This window comes from Erythrolamprus reginae, chromosome 1 (genome assembly GCF_031021105.1).
Source record: "Erythrolamprus reginae isolate rEryReg1 chromosome 1, rEryReg1.hap1, whole genome shotgun sequence".
Classification (NCBI taxonomy): domain Eukaryota; kingdom Metazoa; phylum Chordata; class Lepidosauria; order Squamata; family Dipsadidae; genus Erythrolamprus; species Erythrolamprus reginae.
This window is the reverse complement of record NC_091950.1, coordinates 294,211,891-294,238,351: the sequence shown is the minus strand read 5'-3', so window position 1 is coordinate 294,238,351 and position 26,461 is coordinate 294,211,891. Positions and strand designations below refer to the sequence as shown.

At 39.5% G+C, this 26,461-nt stretch overlaps 1 protein-coding gene across 3 annotated transcripts in view; it reads right to left on the bottom strand.

The window, feature by feature from the left end:
- GRIK2 (glutamate ionotropic receptor kainate type subunit 2) overlaps window positions 1–26,461 on the bottom strand; it is a 581,525-nt gene that overhangs the window by 168,790 nt on the left and 386,274 nt on the right. For all 3 annotated transcript variants that reach the window (XM_070733273.1, XM_070733274.1, XM_070733275.1), the window contains exon 11: window positions 6,543–6,766. In XM_070733273.1, coding sequence (XP_070589374.1) covers window positions 6,543–6,766 — 224 coding nt within the window. The remainder of the gene's footprint in view (window positions 1–6,542; window positions 6,767–26,461) is intronic.

Genomic DNA, 26,461 nt, shown 5'->3' with positions numbered 1-26,461 from the left:
CAATCAATATAAGTATGAGAACTGGTCACAGAAATAAATTGGGTTTTCTACAACTGAGGCAAATTGAGAAGGCAAAATAAGAAAATAAAGCAAAGAAATCAACAGTAAACCATTTCTGGACTATTGCTACCTACAGTTAAGTCAAGCATAATTCAAAGAAGATTTAAAATTATCTACAAATGCTTTAGCTCTAGAAGCTGCCAATCTTCACAAAAAGGTTTCATTAAAATAAAAAATTATTTTAAGACAAGAGATGTTTACTTTCCTAAAGCCATATCAGGCTTTAGATTGATAGATTCATAAAAAAAGCCGTTTCCTTCCAACACACTCTTTAGTGTTAAACTATGCCTAGTCATGTTCAAGGAAGGTCAAGGCCTTGTTGACGTGTATAAGAAAAGAACAAAATGTCAAGTGGGTCTACGCACTATTTTACCTAAAAGGGGAAAAAAAGTGAACTCCCAACCAGTGACTTTCCTCTTGCTAAAGGAAGCTTCATTGATTTAAGACTCATCATGGGAAGCCTACAGAGGTTTAAGGAAGTGGTCACTGGGTAAAGAGGACAGAAAAGTTACAGAAAATCCAGCCTCTACGTGAAAATAAAATTTAAGGTGACCTGTTACCTGAACAAAAATATTAAGTTCAGGCTGTTCTACTGAAATTAACAATGTTATATTGTTATTTCTAGTCAGATAACTCATATATAAAACTTGTACTCTTGATTTGCTATTCAACAACAATATACACCCATGTATTTATACTTACTTAGAAATTAGGATTCTAAAATTTTAATTTTTTGTTTAGGTTGATAGTAGCTTCCATTAGATATTCAACATGAATATATTTATTTATTTATACATTTATATCTAGATTTATATCTAGATCCAGGCTGTGACAAAAAGGCTCTTTTCATCCACTCAAGCAAGGCCACCTACAGTACGTATTGGTTAAGGACAACAAATTTTAGATGACACCAAAATTGAAATGACAAGCAACAGGGAGAAAGCAGAGCTACTTAACTTGTTATTTGCATCTGTCTTAACGCCAAGTGGAAAAAACAAGTCCAACCTATCAAAACAGCACCATAAAACAGGGAAGAAAATAATAAATGAACACCTGCCTACCCCAGAAGAGTTCAAATCACCAGGACCAGATGGATTACACCCCAAGGTTCTGAAGGAACTGGCAGATGAGATCTCAGAACCTCTGAACTATATCTTTGAAAGACCCTGGAGTACTGGAGAACTGCCAGAGGATTGGAAAAGAACTGACGTAGTTCCCATTTTTTTTTTTTTTTAAAAAAGGGGGGGGATATATCCAGGAAATTACAGACCTATCAGTCTGACCTCAATATTGGGAAGATTCTGGAAAATATAATCAAGCAATGAATCTAGAAGCAAACAAAGTAATAACCAAAAGCCAACATGGGTTTGTCATAAACAGATCATGCCAGACTAATCTTTTTGAATTCTTTAACAAAATGACAAAAATCAGTGAACCAGGGGAATATTGTTGATGTAATTTACTTGGACTTCAATAAGGCATTTGATAAAATAGACCATAACCTACTACTAGATAAAGTCAAAAAATGTGGGTTAGACAGCAACACCACCAGATGGATTCAAAACTGGCTGACCAACTGCACTCAACATGCAATGCTCAAAGGAATTGCATCTACATGGAAGGAAGTATGCTGTGGACAGCTCTGTTTTAGGCCCAGTATTCTTCAACATCTTTATCAGTGACTTGGACAAGGGGAGAGGTGGGGAACTCATCAAATTTGAAGATGACACCAAACTGGCAGAAATGGTCAGCACTCCAGAAGATAAACTCAAAATACAGAAGGATCTTGACAGCCTTGAACGCTAGGCACTATCTCACAAAATAAAATTCAATGTTAAGAAAAGTAAGGTTCTACATTTAGGCAAGAAAAACAAAATGCACAGGTACAGTATAAATGATACCTTGCTCAACAGTACTGTGAGGGGGATCTAGGAGTCCTAGTGGATAATCATTTAAATATGAGCCAGAAGTGTGCAGTTGCCAAGAAATCCAACAAATTTCTAGGCTGTATTGACAGAGGAATAGAATCAAGATCACATGAAGTGTTAATTCCACTTTATAATGCCTTGTTAAAGCCACACTTGGAATACTGAATTCAGTTTTGGTCACCACAATGTAAAAAGGATGTTGAGACTCTAGAAAGAGTGCAGAGAAGAACAACAAAGATGATTAGGGGACTGGAGGCTAAAACATATAAAGAACAGTTGCAGGAACTGTGTATGTCTAGCTTAATGAAAATAAGGACCAGGGAAGACATCATAACAGTGTTCCAGTGTTCTCAGGGCTTGCCATAAAGAAGAGGGAGTCAGGCTGTTTTCCAAAACACTTGAAAGTAGAAACTAAACAAGCAGAGAAGCAACTTAGAACTAAGGGGAAATTTACTGACAGTTAGAACAATTAATCAATTGCCTCCAGAAGTTGTTAATGCTACGGTGATGTTGGATAACTATTCATCTGAAGTGATGTAGGGTTTCCTGCCCAAAAAGGAGGCTGAACTAGAAGATCTCCAAGGTCCCTTCCAAATCTGTTATTCTATTCTAAATATAATTATATAGAATTATTGACATATGACAACATTTGGTACTGATGTAACTAGAACTATTTGGTAGGAAATAGTGTGAAAATATCCAAGGGGGGGGGGGAATTACAGGACTTAAAATCCTAAACTCAAAAACCTGAAGAAGAAGAAAGCCATAAGACACATTTTAAACATTCCTAACAAAATTGGAACAATCAAACCATAAAGGATATCAGAATTTAACTTTGCTTAGGGTGTCAGTATGTTTAGGGCTGGCTCTACACACATGGCTATTAAATCTGCTTTTGATTGCTACTGGCATTAGAAGATGAATGTGTGTTTTGTGTAGGTGTTCGAGGGGGCGAGAAATAAAGAGGGAGGGGGGAGAGAGATTCACTACCCCTCTGTAGTATATATGCTCCTCAAAAATACGTTACAGAATGTTTTGTATTCTTCAGAATAACGGCGGGAGGTAGAAAGGAATTGAATCTAATGAAGCTTCCTCTAGAAGTTTTCCTTCAAGGAAAAATGTTCCTTTTGAACCTAATCTACAGGGAACCCATATTGCATTAGCTACTTGTGACATATGGGTACTTATGACAAAATAGTCACTGCATTGATTTAAGAAATGTACTGCATGTATTTTGGTGGTATAATTATTATCACATTTTTCTCAATCCTTTCACTTTCTCTTTATCTCTTTATCTCTTTATCTAAGTTTTTAGATATGTCTGGGCAGCTGCATTGCTTAACTGCACATATTTTATTGTTTAGGTTTACATCCACTTTACATAGTTGTTACCTGAATTCAGACAGACTATATTTTCACTCAGATTTCATTTATAATTTCAACAACATTTCTTTCTTAGTGGTCAAAACAAATCTGAAATGTTATCAGTGATTCATTTGTCTGCTAATGATTTTGACTGATTTATTTTTATTTCTATTTGGCATTTTGCTATCTTGAATAAACAGTCTCATTACAAACTTGATTCTAGTCATAAATGATGACTATTACTTAGACTGTAGATATCACATAAATACTATCTGTCCGTTCCCAGTTTCCTTACCAATGCTTCTCCCAACACATAACTAAGGTTTAATTTAGCAATTTCTTGAGAGACTTAGTTTAACCATTAAAATCCAATCATAGAGTGCCTGTAAAATACCTTTAATGACATGTGTAACTGTTCATCAATAGTTGTACTTTGCTAATATTCATGAGCAATTCTTTAAAAATGCTATAATATTCTGGATAAACCAAAGTTGCCTAGGAAACCATTCAAATTATGTTTTAATAAATTACACCATCTGCTTATTAGAGATATATACACTGTAGAATGGCTAGGCATCATTGTTATGGTTTCATGCTATACCACACCACACCACACCACGCCATACCATACCATACCATTATTTCAGCATTAGATAAAGGAACAATACAATCTCTTAGAAAATTGTATCAAATTAATTAAATGAAATTCTGGTTCGGGGCCAAATCAAGAAATAACTGCTAAGAGTGTCAGAAGTCACATTTCTACCTATATATAATAGTAGGTTTTTCTGTTAGTTTCATCTTATTTCAGATTAACACTTGAGAGTACATGTTAGTTTAACAAATACAGCATAGCCTATGACCTTCATTGTTTCCTCCAAGGATTGTGGAGAGGGAACCAATGCTAGGGAGCTACTTCTAGCTCTGCTGCTTAAGATAGCCCCCTCCCTTTGGATTACAGAAATGAAAAGAGAAACCAATTACAGTACTTATTACTCTTACTGAAAAAATAAAATAAAAATGGCATAAAACAATTTTAATATGGGGGGGGAACCCTCTGAGAAATGAACAGAGGGAAATAAAAGGTGAAGTGGCCAGTTTTTAGAATAGCGCACAAATGTTGCGCTTCATACGTTCAACTTTTTTACAGTTTTTATTTTGTATGTGTGTATGTATATTTGTCCCTCTGCATGTGTTTGTGTTTGTAAATTTTTATATACATAATCTATATTTTGCTACATATTTATATTTGTAACCCAAGCCACATGAACATATCCTACCCTAGATTAAGGTTTTTTTTATGTTAGTCCCAAAGTCACATCTTCTTACTCACTGAAAGAACCTGCTAATCCATGAAAGCAGCAAAAATCAAGACGTCATAAACACAAATTAGAATTCATGAAGTGTTCAGCAAGATGTAGAAATGAAGCAAGAATTTTATCCAGTTTGATTATAAATCAGCAATCATCAAATGGGAGCAATATTTTGACATAAGGACTGGCAAACAAATGTACTAGCTCCACTGCTAGGAATAAGCTGTCCAGATTACAGAATTTAACCAGATTGATAGACATGATTAATAGAAGCTCTCGACCATCTACAACTGTGGAGTAATTCTGGTTCGCATAAAGACTACATACTATATGTTGGATGCATTTGCATAACTTCACTGAATCAAACTGCCTATTTCTTAATTTAAAACCCTATATAAAATGAAATTCCAAGGAAGAAACTCTGACATCCTTGTCTATGACAAGGTCTCAATCATCCAGGTCATGGATGTCCCAATGATGCTTTTTTGAAAGGCAGCTTGACTTTGTTTTCCTTGATGACATTTTGCTTCTTATCCAAGAATTGACTAAACTGAAGAGGCCTCTTGGATAAGAAGCAAAATGTCTACAAGGAAAACAAAGTCCAGTTGCCTTTTGAAAAAGCACCTTTGGGACTCTGATATCCTTGTTTTACTGGGTTTCTATGGCAGTAGTTTACTCAGTATCTAAGCATGTTTTTAAATCTGTTGTTCTGATTTACCTATTTTTAGGACTCAAGCAAGATAAAAATGGCTACTACTGCCAATCATTATTCAGTGAATTAATGAAAATTTTAAAGAGATAGGAGGAATTAGAGTAAAAAATATGGTTTTATTAATCTGGTTACAAAAATCTGGATCTTAAAACCATATTATGCCTGATTGCGTACATTTCATGTACACTTGACTTTAAAGTAAAATGTTTAATAGATTTAGTGTTGTATTCTAATATATATCATAAAAGAAATAGGCAGGACTATATTGCCTCTCCCCACCATTGCTTCCCCCCACGTAACTTTCCTGATTTTTAGAAACTTTTGAAACTAGATTCAAAATCATAAGGAAGGCATGCAAACAAACTCCTAGCATCAGAAGTACAGTAAAACCTTGGTAAAGCAGACTTGCATTTCATAGATGCAAGGTACCAGTTTTTTGTATGGAGCCCACCCATATTTAATGGGCTACTAAATGCTAATAGATAGACAATTGCCCATTAAATCAAGGTTTAACCTAAACAACACAATTTGCATCAATTAAAAAAATCCACAAATAACATAAATTCAGATTTAACAGACATTTGGATTTAATGGACATTCTCCTTCTTCCTTCCTAAATGATCCGTAAAATCAAGAATTAACTACTATTTAACAATATATGGATTGTGCAAAGAGAGAGACTAATAAAAATATGACAAGTCTTGAGCCAGGGGCCATGGCTCCACTTTCCCAACTTGTTGTTACTAGCATTATGCAGAGATATTTTTGTCCTTAATTTCATTTAGAATACTTCTGTGTTTTATTTGAATATATCTTTCTTCTTAATTTTGTACCAGTATATATAAATAAACTTTCAAAACAGCGAAACTCAAGATCAGAATTGAGGAAATTGTTTCTAAAAAGCTGCCCAATTTCTCTCCACAAGTTTACAGAAATCATAACTATTATAAAAAGATAAGGGGCACAGTCAATATGAATTAGCACAAAACCATTATAGGACAGAAGCTTGATGCTAAATTGATGCTGACTTTTTTCTCTGTATATAGATAATAGATTAGCAATTAAGAATAAGAAAGAAGGAAGAATTTGTGACTTTTGACAATTATTGTTGAAGAGGGGGGGAAATAACAATTGCCAAAAAAATCACAAGGTGTGACATGTTACCTGGCTATGACAAAGAGCACACAACTGACACCCAAGTAAGCCAGCAGAATATACATCCAGATATCAGGGGAGAGAGGATTCAGGAAGGAGAAGACACCCGGGTTTGTACCATTGGGCTTGTGGTACAAAATACTTATTCCGAGAGTCATAAAGGGCTTGGAAAAGTCGATGACCGTCTCTCGAACATACGTAATTGCCAGTGGCGCAACTGCAAGGTCAGCTTTCTGTTTGCAAAGAAAATGAGAAAGAAAGAGAGAGAGAGAGAGAAAGAGAGAGAGAAAGAAAGAGAGAATAGGTGGTAAGTCAAAAGCAATAGGAAGAAGTAGGCAAACAAATTAAACAAGGCTTTACATTTGGAATTCTGTCAGTACCAAGTATGCTGAAATCTGAAATCCTGCTTTTGGTCCTTCTCCTCTTTTTCCTCTGATAAAATGGTCAACATTTATGGTTGCCCTTCCCCAAACAGTTCTGGACATTAAGTGTTGACAAATGAAGCTACCGGTAACACTCCAGAGAAAAATACATAGGAAAAATATTATATGTGGAATTATTTCTACTGTATCATACTACATAAAATTTTTGATTGTTTTGTTTTTAAAAAAAATATTGGAAAACCATATCAGGATATAAAGTACAATAAATTTATATGCTGATAGTTTGACTAAACCTAGGCTTTATACTGTTGTGATATTTCTGTCTCCCCTCTTAGATATGCCTGGGTCAAGACCTTTTTTGTGTGTGTACCTAACTAGTAGTGATGGGCGAACCCAACAGTGTTCGGGTTTGGCAGGTTCGGATGAACTTTATGCAAAATTCGTCCGAACCCGAACGGGGAATCCCTCCCACAAAGAGATTCCAGGGGCGGAGCTTTGACGTCACTGGCAGGTTGCTAAGGAGGCCAAGGTGATCATGAAATCCAGGAAGTGATCACCTTGGCGTCCTTAGCAACCTGCCGGTGACGTCTAAGCTCCGAATGCCAAACACGACCCCAAACTTTGCCCAAAGTTTGAAAAAATTTCGGGTTTGTGTTCAACATACCGAACACCGCAAAATTCTCTATGGACCCGAATTGTGCAGGTTCGGTTCGCCCATCACTACTAACTAGCTAAAATAAGCCTTAGGAAACATATCATGTCATCTGAGATGAAAAATGTAAAATACATTAATCTTCATACAATAATTGTTGAACATGTGGTTACTCTGGAAAAAATATTTCTCTTTTATAGGTTAGTTTGTGCAAGGTATTGGTTTTATTTATTGGATGAGTATAATGTTTTGATTATAATTTTAGTATGCAGTAAAATGCTTTTATTTGATTCTTTCTAAGATTGATGTGGCAATTCAAGGTCAAAATAGAAAAGAACGCTCCAAACCATAAGAATATTTTCAAAAATGTCACTATCAGAATTCTGTATATATGGCAAAAGTTGTGTTTGAAGGTAAATGGGAAACCTCATGAAAATATATTTTAAAAATAAGAATTATGTGGATTATATTCCCAAAATGTGCTTGAGGCAAGATAAGTAACACTGTGATAAGAAAACTACTGTATTTTTTTGGAGTATATGACACAACCTTTGGGGAGCAAAACAAAGAAAAAAGATTTTTTTCCTTTGCCTACCAGTATCAGGCTCAACAGCATCCTCACTTCCACTCCGATTTTGATAACAAATAGCACAGATCTTTTTATCAGTTTAAAACAAACCCTATCACCCTCCACCTCAAGTCTGCGGAGAGGGGCGGCATACAAATCTAATAAGTAAGTAAGTAAGTAGGTAGGTAGGTAGGTAGGTAGGTAGGTAGGTAAGTAAGTAATTAAGTAAGTAAGTAAATAAATAAATTTAACTGGAGTGGGTGGGGTGAGGTGTGGGATGATTTTCACGGGGGAAGAAGAGAGACTTAGCACCAAAGGCTCCACTACTTCCTCTCAGCAAGCCCTTGGCCCTTTGCTGCCTTGGTTGGAGCCTGATCCCTGAATCGGGAGATTAGGACTCATTTGGTGAAGGGGGTATTGCTTGAGAAACATAAGGCAAAGTGAGCATCAGCAAGTTGAGTGGAGTCTGCTGCCCCATGGAGGAACCCCCTACCCCATGCCTTCCTCCCCTTTCTCCCACCACCAGCTACTTTACTTTTTTCCACATGTGGTGGGGAAGGGCTAGGTGGGGAGCCCAGGTGGCAGGATCCATGCTGTCCAATATTGATCAGGCAGTTCTCGCGGGCCACCTGCCAGGAGAGTGATCCATGTGGTTCTTCAGCCAGGAAACTTTGTAATGGGAAGAGTAGAGGAGGGGATCTATCTGACCACAAAGCCCACACTGGGCGAAAGGAACCAAGGCAGCCTTCCAAAAGGTTTACTCCATGCCTTGCACCAGACGCGCCTGGACAAACCCTTCCATCTCACAAGCAGCCTTGGTAGAAGAGGAGTTCCCACAAGATCAGTCAGTGAAATGGAACTCAAGCGGCTTTGGAAGTGAAGAGATGTTCCCGCTCTCAACTTCATCCCAACTCTCCTCCCTCTCTCTGTCTGTCTCTTTCTCTCGATCTTTCTTCCCCCTATTTTTATGTGTCTCTCTATGTCTGTGAGTGTGTACGTCACTCTCTCTCGCTCCCTGTCTTTTCTCACTGTTGGAAAGTCCTGCCACCCTCTATGTTCTCTTTGGGTTTTTTCATCAGCTGGGGAAAGCTAGGTTTGGAGGGCAATGAGCTTTTCCTACGGATGATGCTTACCTCCCCCCTGACAGGCTTTGGTGGAGCAGAGAGGGTGCACATGAGAGGAGAAGTAGGGGATGAGGAGGTTGCATTCATTGCTCCAGCAGCCTGGCTTTCCAAAAGGAAAGGGGGGAAAATCTGATGAAAATCCCAAAAGAGAGCAGGCATGGCAACAGGGCTTTCCAACAGTGAGACGCACAGAGGCAGGGAGACACACACACACACAATCTCTCTCTCTCTCTCTCTCTCTCTCTCTCTCCACCCTGTAATTCTCTCTCCCCATCTCCTCCTCTTCTAGTTTATCACTGGGGGTGTCTCTTCTGTCTCTCTCCACCCATCTGTGTATCACTTGCATGTGTTCTCTAAGTCTCCCCCCCCCCATGCCACAGCTGGGCCAACCCAGCAACCTCTTTTGGGGGGCGCTTCACTATATCTTTTATTTCTTCTTTTGGGAAATCTCAGCTGACAGAGGAATGATTGCCTCTCACACACCCTTCGCCAAATGAGTCATTACCCTTCCACTTCAAGAATCAGGCTCCAACCAAGGCAGCAAAGACATGGCAGCATCCAGGAGGACTGAAGTGCTGCGTCTCTATTAGACCTTGCTATGAGAAAGCCAGACTTTCAATGCCTACAGCTGTAGATAGGAAGATGGGGGCATCTCAGGAGCAGAGCCTTTGGTGAAAAGTCCCTCTTCTGCCCCCATGAAAATCATCCCTGACCCCCACTGCACCCACTCCAGTTAAATGCCCATAGGATGATGGGGTTTGTTTTAAACTTCCAAATGAAAGTGAGAATCCCCACCGCCTAAAACCATCCAAAAATGTGACACATGTAGGTTGAAAACCTCCAAAGAATGGGGGCTGGTGAGTAGGGCTACATTCAGTGTATAAGATACATCCAAATGTTCACTCTCTTTTGATGGATAAAAAGGTGCGTCTTATACTCCAAAAAAATACAGTAAATGAAATATAATCAATGAATTATAAGCCAGACAGCTCAAGCTCCCTTGTCTTATGCTGAAATAATTTTCTAATGTAAATATATAAAATTAGTACTAACGGGGCTCAATGTTTATGAAAATTAATAATTTTAAAGCAAATGGATTGCAACCCATGTCCTTTGTCTTATACCCTGCCTTGATGGTGTATACGTGATGGTGGGCTGATGGTGGGCTATGTTTGACTTGATGAGTAACAAATCTGAAACTGAAAATATGTCAAACTCTATATCCAGATTATGAAAGATGATCACAACATTGTGGTGAAGTTCTGCCATTTTTACTCTAAAACATGTCTATTTGTAATTTAAAATATGATACCATCTTAATCTAAATGAATGTTTTTCAGGGCCACTCATTCTCTACAAAACATAAATGACAAAGATTTTCTTTGTGTATCAGATAATATTTTTCACCCAACAGTTAATTACTTTGAATCACATCCTTGCTGACATTTTGATTTAGACCTCTGTTATCATGCACCACAATACTTGGCAAGTTATAGTGTCTGCAGCCTCAAAATATATTTAAAAAATAGCTTGTGTTCTAAGCCCTCTTCTTTAAAGAACAATGATTAGTTGCACGTAACTCTACATAAATTGCTACTTCCTGTCTTCTTCTTTTTTAAAAAAGGTAATGAAAATATACTGGAAATGCAGAAAGGGCGAACAATCCTTTGCCACAATAAAGCTCCCACTGCCTCATTTGTATTCTTTAGAAGTGACATCTTTTAGTTGCCCATCCCTGCTTTGGAAACTAGTTTCACACATCACTCTAAGCCATGGCCTTTAAATTAAGGAGTGTTGATCATAGTTCACAGATGACCTCCCTATTGCTCCAAAATTTAAGTGTAACATTTATCTGCTCTTGCATTCTGCCAAATTTAATGTTAAGACTTTTGAAGAATGTATGCAATATAGACCTTTTGCAAATTTACATATAGAAATGTTGGCAGAGCGTTATTGATCCATTGCCTTATTTGTAATTAAAGTTCATCAAAAAACCAGATGACATAATCTTCTTATCTACATTATCCAAGTCAATGGGATAAATATCAAAAGTAGAATAAATGCAGAGTAATACATTCCAGAATTTGAATTTAAGCAAGATTTGACAGCTTGGCAGTCATGGAATAGTTTGAAGAGATGCCTTGCTATTTCCCCCCCCCCCCCCCCAAAAAAAAGAGAGAAGTATTTCTAAGGCAGTTCTATGAGCTCTAGGCTCTATTATTGACCATGTAAACTATGTATGGCTTCCAGGGAAAGAAAGAGGGTTCCCTAATATTCTAGAAGGGCATGTTTGTAGATTGAGTGGGGGAAGCAAAAAACATTAATGAGAGCTTCATGTATTCACTATATTTTCATTCTTAAATCCTTTGTTGATCACAGATTGTTCATGTTATAAACTATTTCCTGGGATGATAAATCTTGGATTTTCTTTTAAAAATTAAATATAAAAAAACAAAGCAGAAAAGAAAAATTGTTGATGCAGCTAAACAAGTAATTTACCGGCAGATCATGGCATGCATTTATTAAAACTCATTAGAATGTGTAATATTTAGTTGTTCAATATGACTTGAATAAGGAAAACAAGCATTACTCTGTAATGGCTTATGCTGCAACTCTACTAATGTTTAATTGAACATCAGTGTACAGAATTAAAAGAAAACCAAATGAATGTCATCTATTCTAAATAGTTTTCCCCCCTTCATTTTGCTACGCAACTCTGTGTACAGGCATAAATTGCAGCTATGGAGCTTTTATTTGTTTTGCATAAAGATGTGTAAACTAATCATTTAGATGCAATTTGAAATCAGCACAGAGTCAAAAATAAGCCCATCTGCCATCTAACTTGACTTTGACCCTGTATTTTTGTCAAAGCTAATGAGAAATATAAAAATCTAAAATCATGTCCATTTTACTAGTTTAAGGAAGTTAAGGTTACTTAAGCAGAAGGGACAAAGATAAATTTAGTCAATATGTCAATAAAAACCATATGCATAAAACACTAACTAGAAAACAAGATTTATGTGTCCTTGGCAGAAAATACAATAATATCTTAATCCATTTGCTCTACTAATGAACACTAATCTAGAGTCAATTGACACTGCAGCATTCTTTCACATGTGGGAATAAATGGAAAAACAAGTACTGAGAGTCAGTCTCTAAAATGCAGGCAGAATCTTGGAATTTATTCTATGAGGGTTTCTGTTATTTTCTTTCATTTGCCATCAGTGTGTGTCAGTAAATACTTGTTTGAATTCTCATAACCCATGCTGTAGTCTTCAATTATAGTATATCTAACCACTTTTTTCAAATTACTTTTGATTTTTCCAGACATCAAAACTGCATACAATTATTTTCACCTGCCCAATCTTTGTTTAAAAATATTTAAATTTCAGCTTCGTGGTTAGTTCTTACAGCGAGGACTGCTTTGCATCATCTGTTATTGGATTATTTTTATTTCAGTAGAAGGTCTTCTCAACCACTTTTTTTCCATTGCTATATGTTACAACTGGGAAAACTAGCGTCTTGACAATATGAACCTTCATTGTCAGTATAACAAGTTCACTAGTCAAGGTAAACCTGTGCTGCAAATTATCCAAAGGGAGTTCAGATCACTATTTAGTCTATACAGTGTTCCCTCGCTTTTCGCGGGTTCGAACTTCGCGGAAAGTCTATACCACGGTTTTTCAAAAATATTAATTAAAAAATACTTTGCGGGTTTTTCCCCTATACCATGGTTTTTCCCACCCGATGACGTCATATGTCATCGCCAAACTTTCGTCTGCCTTTACTAAATATTTTTTTTAATAAACTTTAATAAATAAACATGGTGAGTAATAATCTGAATGGTTGCTAAGGGAATGGGAAATTGCAATTTAGGGGTTTAAAGTGTTAAGGGAAGGTTTGTGATACTGTTCATAGCCAAAAATAGCCAAAAATAGTGTCTGCATCTCTACTTCACGGAAATTCAACTTTCGCAGGCGGTCTCGGAACGCATCCCCCGCGAAAAGCGAGGGAACACTGTACTGCTATTATGTGAATCATGATGTCTGATACTAGACTGAGAATTGGTGTGGATCAACAGTTCCAAGAAGGCCCCTCCACTGATGACCCTTATGACACAGATAAACCTCCAGGTGACCTTAATGACCTGAAAAAAGAATGCAAATGTCCAGCTGTCTGCAAGGAGTATAAATCCTTCCATTCCCCATCATCCAGTCAGTGCTGAAGAAGCTTCTTGGATGGTAAGTAAAATGTCTTCAAAGAAAACCGCTCCGAGTCTTCGGAGAGGGGCGGTATACAAATCTAATAAATTATTATTATTATTATTATTATTATTATTATTATTATTATTAAAAACAAGAAAGTACAGTTCCCTCTTGAAAAAAAAAAAGCACCTTTGGGAGCAGAGGTGGGTTTCTGCCAGTTCAGACCAGTTTTATAGAACTGGTAGCAGGAATTTCCCCTCTGTTTGCTGAACTGGCAGCAATGGCTGGCTGGTCACGCCGTCAAACTGGCTCCCTTGGTGGTGCCTTTGGGGCCGCCATCGTGTTTTTCACTTCTGCACATGGGTTTTGAGAACTGCATATAGGCATTCATGCAAAGCATGCAGGCACCCAACATTCGTAAACTACTCAAGACTCACTTATACCGCCAGGCATGGGGGAGTTGAGACACCTTTCCTCCAGGCTTTTTTATACTTTATTTTATGTTTGGTATGAATGTGCTGTTTGGTTTTTTAAATAATGATAGGGTTTTATATGTTTTTAATATTAGATTTGTTCCACTACTATATTGTTTTTATTACTGTTTTCAGCCGCCCCGAGTCTTCGGAGAGGGGCAGCATACAAATCTAATAAATAATAATAATAATAATAATAATAATAATAATAATAATAATAACGATGATGCATGGGCCCACCTGTCACAGGAGGAAGCAAACCACCAGCAAGGTAAGTTAGAACCTACCCCTTTTTGGGATAATCGTAAAGCTATTTTATTTTTTATATTCCTGCCTTTATTATTTTCACAAACTTCCTTTAGATCTATTTGGGATTACAAAACATAGGTTTAGGTTTTGCTTAGCCCACTTTCTTAACAAAGTGAATGACATTGGCAACATTAGAACTTCCATACATATCTATAAACTCAGTGATATTTTCCATTATGACCATAAACTTTACACAGCGGTAGGTTCCACTACAATAGTTTGAATATGACTTGCTATCAAAACTGTTGTAATAGCTAAAGATCTGGTTATATACTAAGCAATTCTGCACAGAATAACCATATGATATGTTTGCTGCCAGAAGCTATCATAAAGAAATCCATGGCTATATAAAAAAGAAAAAGTTCAAATATTGAAAACATCAAACAGATTGTATAAATTGCTATTTTGGAGAGTTATAAATACCAAACATTTTTCTATTGTTTTAAGGGCCCTAGGCTACTCCACTTTAGACTGCAATTTTTAAAATCCATTTATTCATATCATTATTTTAACCCACTTTTATTATTTTTATAAATAACTCAAGGTGGCAGACAAAAAGAAACTAGCCAAAGTCACCCAGCTGGTTTCATGCCTAAAGCAGGAATACAATTTGCACTCTCCTGTTTCTGGTCTGGTATCTTAATCACTAGATCAAACTGCCTCTTACAACTTACCAACTTCAGTGAAAATTAGTCTCTTATAAGCATCTTAACACATCCCCCATCTCCCATTTAAGTAAGATTAGCCTGATTTCATCTATTGATAAGACGATTTGCTATTTATATAGATACAAAGTACCATTCATCTTTATTTTTTCAAATTAAGCTAATTTAGAGAAATATAAACAATTTAAATGTGTTTCCAAATTATTTTAATTGTTAGTGTAAAGTTATTGCAATTGTTTAAATATAGAGAATAACACCATACAATAACTGATAACTGGTCACATGAGTCCAGAATTATCAACTATGTATTTGTGTTTTTAGTAATTCAGCAGAGGGTTGTTTTTGTTTTTGCCGTATTCAGTATTTTGCTGTATTCAATTACATTAGAAATAAATTAATGATGTATGAAATGAGAATGAATGCAATCTTAAAAGGTTATATTGCTCTACTTCAGGTATTCTCTTACCAATACTTTCTAAATAATCATGCTTAGAACTTTAATACAATGAAAGAAAAATGCTATATAAAGAAGCATTTAGATATCCATAAATCAGCATCTTAATGAAAAATATAAGTACAGTGATACCTCTACTTAAGAACTGAATTCGTTCCGTGACCAGTTCGTAAGTAGAAAAGTTCTTAAGAAGAAGAAATTTTTCCCATAGGAATCAATGTAAAAGCAAATAATGCATGCAATCTCAAAACTCACCCCCTTTGCCTTATTACCGCCAGGATTTGGATCCTTGTTCGGGGGCAGGTGGATAAGGGGGGAAAGACAGCAGAGGCTGGCCAGAGGGAGCCTCGTGGGTGGATTGACATGTGCAGGAAGCTGCCTAGTGGCTTGTCAGTGGGCAGGGTTTCCACCCTCCTTGAAAGTTTTCTGTGACAGCGTCAAAGGAGAATCCCGGCGCTTCGGCTTCAGACAAGGCTCCCTGGCTCTCACTCTGTGCCTGGCACCTGCTTCCTCTGGGGGAGTACCTTCAAGTCCCTTCAGGGCTCCCTTGTGGTCGTAAAGAGGAGGAATAAAGGGGGGGGGAATTTGAAGCGCCCCCTCCAAAAAAAGATCCCACATGAAGCTAAGTTTCCCCTCACTTTTGAAAGAGAATTTTTCTATCACACCAAAGATGCCCATCTTCCCTTTTCCGCGCTCAATCAGCTCATGGGTGTTTTTGACAGTGGCTAGAAAGCGGAGAGGGGTATTTGAGGAGGGGGCTTGGGATGCTAAGCGGGAAAGCAGACCCTCCTCCTACTGGTTGGGAATGATGGGTGTCATTATCCATCCATGCCAGCTCCTAAAAGTCCTTGAAACCTTTCTTTTAAACTTTCGGAAGCATCCCGGCTGATTCCTCGCTGGGTAAGTCAAGGCAGCCACTTCTGTTAAGGGTGGGCAAAAGACGGCCAGGGTCCCTTTGGCTCTTGTTCGCCTGCATTTAGGAAAGCCACGTCGCTCATCCATGGCACCCTCCGAGTGAGCAGGGAGAGCCCGGCTTGTCCGCCCACTTTTGTCCAAGGAGAATTGTAAAGCAGGTCATAAGCCAGCCAGCAGAAGACAATGAAGCAGGGACGGAGTGGCTGGGCGAGATGCCCCACTTCCTCCCCCCTCCTCCAGAGCCCACGGGGACAGCCATGCACTCCCTTTTGTCTCGCCAAAGAAGCGGCGGCCAGTTGAAATTGTGGCCCAGAGTCCTAATCCAGCCACTGCTTCGCCTCCCACTCTCTGGCTTCTCTGTATGGGAGAAACTGCTCTGAGTTCTCCTCACCCCTCCTGCCCATCAGCCAGTTGAACTGCAACTGCTGCCCGCCATGCCTGCCTCCCTCCCTCTTGCCCAGTGGGTGACGAAGTGCTTGGGGGGATGTCCGCTTGGGGTCCGGAGTCGCCTCTCCTTGGCACCCCCAAGCCAAGTCGGTGGCTCCCCGTTTCTCTGAGCCTCCCCTCAGAAACCCCAAAGCCAGGATGCCACCGCCTTAGCTCCATTCCCGATAGATAAAGAGATAGATAGTTAGATAGATAGATAGATAGATAGATAGATAGATAGATAGATAGATATAGATAGATATCACCTACCTACCTATCTATCCATCTATCCTTCCATTCATCCACCCACCCATCCATTTATCTATCTAGAGAGAACAGAGCTACGGTAGCAGCATCCCGGCTTCGGGGTTTCTGAGGGGAGGGTCAGAGAAGTTGGGAGCCGCCGACTTGGCTTGGGGGTGCCAAGGGGAGGTGACCGTGGACCCCATACCAGACATCCCCCCAAGTGCTTCATTGCCTTCCAGGCAAGAGGGGGAGGCAGGCACACCTGGGCTGGCTTTGTAGGGTCCTGGTGGGCAGTAGTTGTAGATCAACCGTCCGATGGGCAGGAGGGGCGAGGAGGAGTTCGAGTGGTTTCACCCATATGGAGAAGCCCTGCAGGCTCGCCGGAGGGAGGGAGACGAATCGGTGGCCAGATTAGGACTCTGGGACGCAACTTCAACTGGCTGCTGCTTCTTTGGCCAGGGAGACAAAGGGGAGCACGTGGCTATCCCCGTGGGCTCTGGGGGAGGGGGAGGAAGGGGGCATCTCTCTCAGCCGCTCCGTCCTTGCTTCAGCCTCTTCTGCCAGCTGACCAGCTTCCCAACTCTCCTTGGCAGACAGCTGGTGGACAAGCCAGGCTCTCACTGCCTGCTCGGAGGGACCCACGGACAAGTGATGCAGTTTCCTGAAATGCAGGTGAGCGAGAGCCGAAGGAGCCCTTGCCATCTTTTGCTTGTCCTTAAAAGAAGGGGCTGCCTTGGCTTCCCCAGTAAGGAATCGGATGGGATGCTGCCAAAAGTTTAAAAGAAAAGTTTCGGGGACTTTTAGGAGCTGGCGTGGATGGATACTGACACCCATCGTTCTCAACTGGGAGGAGGAGGGTCTTCCTTCCTGCTTAGCATCCCAAGCCCCCTCCTCAAATACCCCTAGCACTTTCTAGACACTATAAAGCAAAGGTAAAATCCCAGACGCTTCAGCCGGCAACAGTTGATGTTGGCAGTTCAGGGGTGGGGAATCCTGGGAATCCAGGAATCCCGGCAAGGAAATGGGAAATTCCAGCAGTGGCAGTCACAAGGCAGAGGAATCCCTGCGGCAGTAAGAGAGCGTATGTGCAGTAAGAGAGCGCACACAGGTTCGTAATGTGAAAATGGTTCTTAAGAGGCAAACAAATCTTAAACACCGGGTTTGTATCTCAAAAAGTTCATTAGTAGAAGCGTTCATAAGTAGAGGTACCACTGTATATATCTAATGTAGTAAATAAGTACAATTATTAAATTCACAGTCTTATAACAGTTAATCAAACAATGGTCTGGCTGATTCATTCTTCCCCAATCTTTAATTTAGTTATGGGAAATAACAGGAAAGCCAAGCCTTTGGGGATTTCCAAAGGGAAAGAGGGTGGGAGCCAGTGTCCACTCATGGAAGAATGTTCCAAAGGATAGGGGCAATGGCAGAGGATGGTCTCTTCGTAGAGCCCACCAGTTGAAATTCTTTAACTGGCAGCATCTGCAACAAACTTTTCCTATCAAGCCTAGTGGGACAGGTTAATATTTTTTTGGGGGTGGGGGAGTTATAATTTTTTAATTGTTTTTCACACCTTACAGAGATTCCAATTCACATACCTCAAATTAAAATGCAATACAATATAATATCAAATGCCAAATTCTTAATCAAATTAGTCAATTTTTTCTAATTATTTATCCAATTTATTCTGGTACATATCATTCATCCAGTGCTACCTCCTTTCCAAATACTATCTTCCGGATTTTAGATATTATTCTTCACCTTCATTTGCACTTAAAGTTCTATAGCTATCTAGATTTCTTTTGGCTATTTGTTGTTTTTCATAACTATGCCATTGTGCCTCAGTTCATTTCTTGTATTCTTACTTAACTCATTCCTGCTTTAATTTTTTTTTAAACTCTCATTTTATTGTAGTCGCCCTTAACTCAAAGAAATATCCAAATTTAGTTCTCTTTAAAACCCAGGGAAAAAAAAGAAAAGAAACACCATTCATATAGTATCTTATTAATCTAATTATAACAATGTCAATATATATAGGCACATTTATTTAAAAAACAGAATTTGTATGGATAAATGCAGGTCTTATAAAGTAAATAATACCTACAATGATTTTTTTTAAAGTTCCTTTCTCTTAACATTCTATGTGCTGCAATGAAAACAGTGGGAAAGGGATGCAAATTGGCACCATAGGAACCAGTGATTCATTGACAAACATCTGACAAAGATTTGTCAGAATGATGAAAGCATAATCACAGTTTTGTGATGAAAGTTCTATCCTTCCTGGGCATTCATGAACATAGACAAGGTCAGGGCTAGCATCATTCTGCCTCCCCTTATCTGACTCCTGTCAAGGCTCCTGGTTGGCTCACCCTGAATTGTCTCCAAAAGTGCAAATCTTTAACCTAATTCCTGAAATTAGATTTCTTCCAAACTGCATGTCTACTGTGTATTCTAAAGAAATTTATGTTTGGAAAGGCTAGACAAATATCTTCTTTCAACTGACACAGAACTTGATTGTTCAAAATAAATGTACATGATAGTAAGAGTCTTTTGAATTCCTCTGAGGACACAGAGCACAGTAATGCAATGTTAAAACAAAGCTTTGCCTTGTGTACAGTGGGTAAATGATACATTAGAGACTGCTTGCCATCATCAAAGGCAATCTAGTAAGTGCAAAACCAATTGGCTTGTTTGAGTTATAACAAATAGCATTGAAGATTTTTTTAAAAAGTAAGATACTCTATATACAGTGAACCCTCGAGTTTCGCGTCCTCAAGGATCGCGAAAGGGCTATTTCGCTAGTTTTCAACCCGGAAGTAAACTCCACCATCTGCGCATGCGTGCCCTTCCACGCATGCGTAGATGGTGGAGTTTCCCCGCCGGGCAGAGGCTTCCCTGGGTCTTCCCCCTCTTGCCCCGGTAAGACCCCAGCGGCGGTGGGCTGGAGCGCGAGCTTGGGGCACCCTAGCTCCGCTTCCCAGCTGGGAAGCGGAGCCGGCAACAGCGTGGGCGGGCGGGCGGCGCGCGCGAGCTTGGGGCAGCCTAGCTCCGCTTCCCAGCTGGGAAGCGGAGCCGGCAACAGCGTGGGCGGGCGGGGCGGCGCGCGCGAGCTTGGGGCAGCCTAGCTCCGCTTCCCAGCTGGGAAGCGGAGCCGGCAACAGCGTGGGCGGGCGGGCGGCGCGCGCGAGCTTGGGGCAGCCTAGCTCCGCTTCCCAGCTGGGAAGCGGAGCCGGCAACAGCGTGGGCGGGCGGGCGGCGCGCATGAGCTTGGGGCAGCCTAGCTCCGCTTCCCAGCTGAGCGGATCTGGGGTTTCCCCAAGCGCGCGCGCGTTGCTGGGGCCGCTCCCCAGCTGGGGAGCGGAGCCGGGGTTTCTCCAAGCGCGCGCGCATTGCTGGGGCCGCTCCCCAGCTGGAAAGCGGCCCCAGCAACGCGCGCGCGCTTGGGGAAACCCCAGATCCGCTCCCCAGCTGGGGAGCGGCCCCAGCAACGCGCGCGCGCTTGGAAAACCCCCGGCTTCGCTCCCCAGCTGGGGAGCGGCCCCAGCAACGCGCGCGCGCTTGGAGAACCCCCGGCTTCGCTCCCCAGCTGGGGAGCGGCCCCAGCAACGCGCGCGCGCTTGGGGAAACCCCAGATCCGCTCCCCAGCTGGGGAGCGGCCCCAGCAACGCGCGCGGCGCTTGGAGAACCCCCGGCTTCGCTCCCCAGGAAACCCCAGGCGCGAGCAACGGGGTGGGCGGCGGTGGAAGTAAAAACACCATCTGCACATGCGCAGATGGTGTTTTTACTTCCGCACCGCTACTTCGCGAAAAATCGATCATCGCTTGGGGTCCTGGAACGGAACCCTCGCGATGATCGAGGGTTCACTGTAATGTAAAAAGTCAAAACTATCTTTTATGATTCATTACATATCTATATAATAATTTCCTACATCAGCCAATGGATATCAGGCAAGAAGAATAGGAATATCACTGCATTGGCAAATTGGGCAAGAATTGTTTTTTTTAAAGTTCCCAAAGAGAATATCAGGCATTGCCACATTTATTTAATGGTAGTGCCTGATAGTACTCCAGGATAAAAAAAATATGGTGTCAATAGCTAAAAATTAACAGTTAATTAAAATGTGGTTAAGAAAGAACAATGGCTAATGATTTGATCAGTTAGCTTTTGGAGATTTGTCTTAATAAATCTTCAAAAGCTACTATAAAATGCTTAATTTAATATAATTGATTATAGTTTCCTATAGAGACAAAGTTCAGGCATAAAGCAATCATGCTAACGCTAATGTTAAATAATTTGTATGGCACAACGTATAGACACAATCTGAACAGGTAGCCTTTAAAAAGCTAAGACATACAGTGAAAGGAAACAATTATACACAGCTTGAAAAATACAGTAATAAAATAAGCATTATGAAATAATTTTTAAAAGCAACTAACATAAAGACAAAATTGAATACAAAAGCTCAGGTTCTGTTTCAGTTTATATTGATGTTTGAATGTCTGATGCCCATCTAAACAATTATGCCACTTATGGTTAATAGGTGATATAGCTGAGTGATCTATATCAATCCATATTAATCAGACAAAAGCTAATTGGCAAGAAAATAGCTCTGAAAAAAATATTCAGTAGTTATCAATATTAGTTTTAGGTGACAGTTCTTTTTTTTCATTATTACATAAAATTTCTTTTATAACCAGAAGTTGACTGCAATCTTGAGAGAGTTCTGTGTTTTAACTTTCCCCTTTGTATATATGATGTCTGCGTGTACGTTTATTATATTTTATATTTTTTATATAATATAATATATAGTATAAAATATATAATATTTTCTATATTGTTATATGTAATTTATTATATTAAGATTGCCCTAAGGTAAGGGGGGTGGCAAACAAATTTAATAAACAAATTATATGCAATATAATTTATATTTTCTGAGTTTTAAATGTACATATTCAGAGCTTTCAAAATAATCCTGTGGTTGATAGAAACAAAAGCCTCAGCATTAATGTGTAGACTCATCAATTTCGTGCTTCTCATTGCCCATATACTAATGCTGAGAGTGTGAAGAATAAACTGAGCAAACGTGATTTAAAAGAAATAACACTGGGATGATTTCCATGATGAGATTATAGTAATTGAAGGCTGCATGTTGTTAAAAAAAAAAAGGACACAAACAACAGAAAAGCAGGGTTTGGGGAATGCCCAATAGTGCAGAACTTTTGGGGAAAGTGCAGGAGGATATTAATAGGATGTTAAATAAAGGATGGACAATTACAAAGGAAATAGTGGTATTAGTTAAAAGGAATGAGATGGAGAATTTAGATAAATAAAAGAAGCAGTGATAGAAAGCGCTCAGGCGGTAATAGTCTTAGGCTGGAAGGATGCGACTAAATGGACAATACAAACTGGTATCAGTATATGGTGGGTCATATTCAATATGAGATTATTAATAAGAGGATGAATTTGGCCAATGAAACTGATTTGCGAGAACTGATGGGACGATGGGACAAGGTAAGAGGATATATGGTTAGTAGAATTTGAGACCAAGCTATAAGGAATAAATTGGAATCAAATAATAATAATAATAATAATAATAATAATAATAATAATAATAATAATAATAATAATAATCCCTGTTAAAATCCATGGTTTCTCCCCCAGGGAAAGAAGAGATGTGACTAGCCCTTCTCAGTAGCATTCTGCAGATCTTTCAAAAGGTCATGAAATGATAATGTTCATTTCTGAGTTGATAACAACCAGAGATAAAGAAACAAACTAATTCTGTATAAAGGGATATATTTTTTTTAGAAAAATCTTATTATTTTGTTCCTTTGCCTATAATAATATTTTTGTCTCTTACTATATTTCAAACCTAATTATGTTACTTGATAGGTCCTAATCATCTCTTAATGGGTCTATTATGTATAACATTAGCCTATTGTCTCTATGGTTTCTATTATTTAACTACAGTAGTCCCTCACCTATCGCTGGTGTTACGTTCCAGACCCGGCCGCGATAGGTGAAATCCGCGATGGGGAATTTATCGACTGATAGTACTTATTTAAGTATTTATATTGTAATTGTTTGGTAAGTTTTCGTTGTTTTAAGTGTTTATAAACCCTTCCCACACAGTATTTATTTTAGATACAGTATTTAAATACAGTATTTACAATTTTAGATTTTATTTTTTTAAAAAAACCTGCCAATCGAGTTCGGCGGGCTGTTTAAATCTGCCGATCGACTTCCTCAGAAACCCGCGAACCAGCGAAGATCCGCGAATGATTTTTCTCATTAATATTTCTTGAAAACCCGCGATGAAGTGAAGTCGCAGTAGGTGAAGCGTGGTATAGCGAGGGACTACTGTATAGCTCTATAGTTTTCTATTTTATATTTTGCAATTCTATGTTTTATACTCCTTTCATCTATAATTTTCAGCTGTGAGTTTTCTACTGTGGAATCTTCTGCTTTTCCCTCCCACCTAAATGTGAAGTGTCCTCATTGCTTCTCATCTTCCAAGAGGCCCTTCAAGACCTGTTGTGCCAATCATCCTTTGGGGTCCCTAGAGGATGGGTGAACCATTAGTTTTAATATTTCTTCCTCTGTTATTCTTGTTTTAGCAGCCTTTGGATACTTTAAATGTTTTTTAAAATATTTTTTCAGTTTTGTTGTACACTACCCAACAGCTTGTAACATCTATATAAATTAGATAAATAAATAATAAAACTTTATAATAGCATATACCATAGCATTCATAACATTGGTTTCCTATTCTGGTCTATCTCAAGGGGCTGGCAATAACTGAGCCACTTCTAAATGTTATCTGACAGCTCTATTTTTAAGGTGTTTTATTTTAATGCTTCAGGCCCTTTGGTTTCAGCAACTGTATCTGCTTTTTGTTTAGGCAACAGTTTCTCCATCAGGGTCATGATTCTTATTCTCTATACCACTCCTATTAGTTATTTGGCTCCTTTTCCCCCATACCCCCGCTCCCAAAACCAGAAATATTCGGCCCAACTATTATAAGGACCTCATGGCAGGGAGGATGAAGACAAAAGGTGTACAAAATAGTAAATAAAACCATGAAAATTCTAACAAGGCATAAATGAATGAATGAATGAATGAATGAATGAATGAATGAATGAATGAATGAATGAATCAGGAATTCTGGGAGTTGAAGTCCACATGTCATAGAAGAGCCAACTTTGCCAACTCTTGTTATAGTCTATAGCATGGGTGCCAAACTCATGGAATTATGATTGCCATCACATAATGTATCGCAATATTTTTTCCCTTTGCAGAGCTGGGGTGGGTGTGGCCTGCACATGATGCATCTGGTCCATGGGTTTGACATCCTTGGTCTATAGAAATGGGTTGATATGAGTTCAGCAAAGTTTTAAGTTACTGGGGAGGGGAAAGGCAGAATATCAAACCATTAAATCAATAATTAAATATTACTGTATACAGACAATTGTTTGACATAGAAAATTACGGTTAACATTGGATCCAAACCAAGACATCTAAAGAATTTAAAATTAATGCAACTTAATTTTGGTGGTGATGGTACTGGTAGTTCAAGTTAAAGATTCCTTCTTATAAAACATGATTCTTGCTTACTGTATAGATACATATGTTTGATTTCCACAGTAGTGATACAGTAATACAGTAATTTTACTACGGCTGTTTTCTAAGATGGTCCTAGCATACATTTTTAGAATTTCTTAATGGTTCAGTCAAGAACAAAATAATTTAATTAGATCAGCTAGAATATCTAGATCAGCTAGAATACAGTGGAACCTCAACATACAAGCAGCTCTACTTACGAGCTACTCGAGATAAGAGCTGGGAGGGGAGCGACATTTTTGTTCGCCTCCCGAGCTCACATTCGGGATACGAGCGCCAAGGAGCTGTCTCCTGAAGCCGAACGCTAACTTCCGCGTTCGGCTTCAGGAGACAGCTCCTTGGCGCTCGTATCCCGCGTGTTTTAAAAGGTTGCAGCCGGCCTGGGGGGCTCGGGGGGGTGCTGGCAAGCCCCCCAGGCCGGCTGCAACCTTTTAAAACACGCGCGCCGCTTCGCAGCTGTCTCCTGAAGCCGAACGCTAACTTCCGCATTCGGCGGCAGCGGTTTTTTTTTGTTGTTGCACGGATTAATTGACTTTACATTGTTTCCTATGGGAAACAATGTTTCGTCATACGAGCGTTCCGACTTACGAGCCTCCTTCCGGAACCAATTAGTCTCGTAAGTCGGGGTTCTACTGTATCTCATTTCTATCATTTGGTATGACAGTCGTGGGCTAGATGAGAACTAATATGCTTAAAACTAATGATTGGTAAAGAAGTGGTTCCAAGAGAAAACAGCCAAGCTCAGAGAGTACCAAGGACCTAATCTTCCAAAAGAAAATAGTTATTCTAGATGGAATTGCTTTCGCTTCACGAGAATTCTTCAAGAGAATTTGCTATTGAAAACCTAAGAAGCTTTGTGGAACAATTTCAATTTTCACCAACTACATTTTTTCCTGGGCAGAGCAGGACTTACCACAGCATTTTATGTATTGGTAACCTCAGGGATGAATTATTGTAATACACTCCACATGGCACTACTCTTGAGAGTTTGTTTTACAGATTGCAGTCCTCTGGCTAGGTTAGTTATTGCAATTCCTTAGCATGTACATACATTATCTAAGCTGAAGACTTCACTGGCTATTGATCAGCTGCCTAACTGTTGGTGCTGATTTATAATTTGATTCTATAAGGCAGTGATGGTGAAGCTTTTTTGGCTCGGGTGCCAAAAGGGTGTGTATCCACAATAGCACGCTCATGCGTGCACACACCCATAATACGATGCCCTCCTCCGTGCATTTATTTATTTATTTTATTTTATTTATTTATTAGATTTGTATGCCACCCATCTCCGTAGACTCAGGGCGGCTAACAACAATAATAAAACAGCATATGACAAATCTAATATTAAAATAATTAAGAAACCCTTATTAAAAACCAAACATACACACAAATATACCATGCATAACTTGTATAGGCCTGGGGGGAAAGGAATATCTCAATTCCCCCATGCCTGACAACAGAGGTGGGTTTTAAGGAGCTTACGAAAGGCAAGGAGGGTGGGGGCAATTCTGATCTCTGGGGGGAGCTGGTTCCAGAGGGTCGGGGCCGCCACAGAGAAGGCTCTTCCCCTAGGTCCCGCCAAATGACACTGTTTATTTGATGGGACCCGGAGAAGGCCAACTCTGTGGGACCTAACTGGTTGCTGGGATTCGTGCGGCAGAAGGCGGTCCCAGAGATATTCTGATCCGATGCCATGAAGGGCTTTATAGGTCATAACCAACACTTTGAATTGTGACCAGAAACTGATCAGTAACCAATGCAAACTGCGGAGTGTTGGTGTAACATGGGCATACTTGGGGAAGCCCATGATTCCTCTCGCAGCTGCATTATGCACGATCTGAAGTTTCCGAACACTTTTCAAAGGTAGCCCCATGTAGAGAGTGTTACA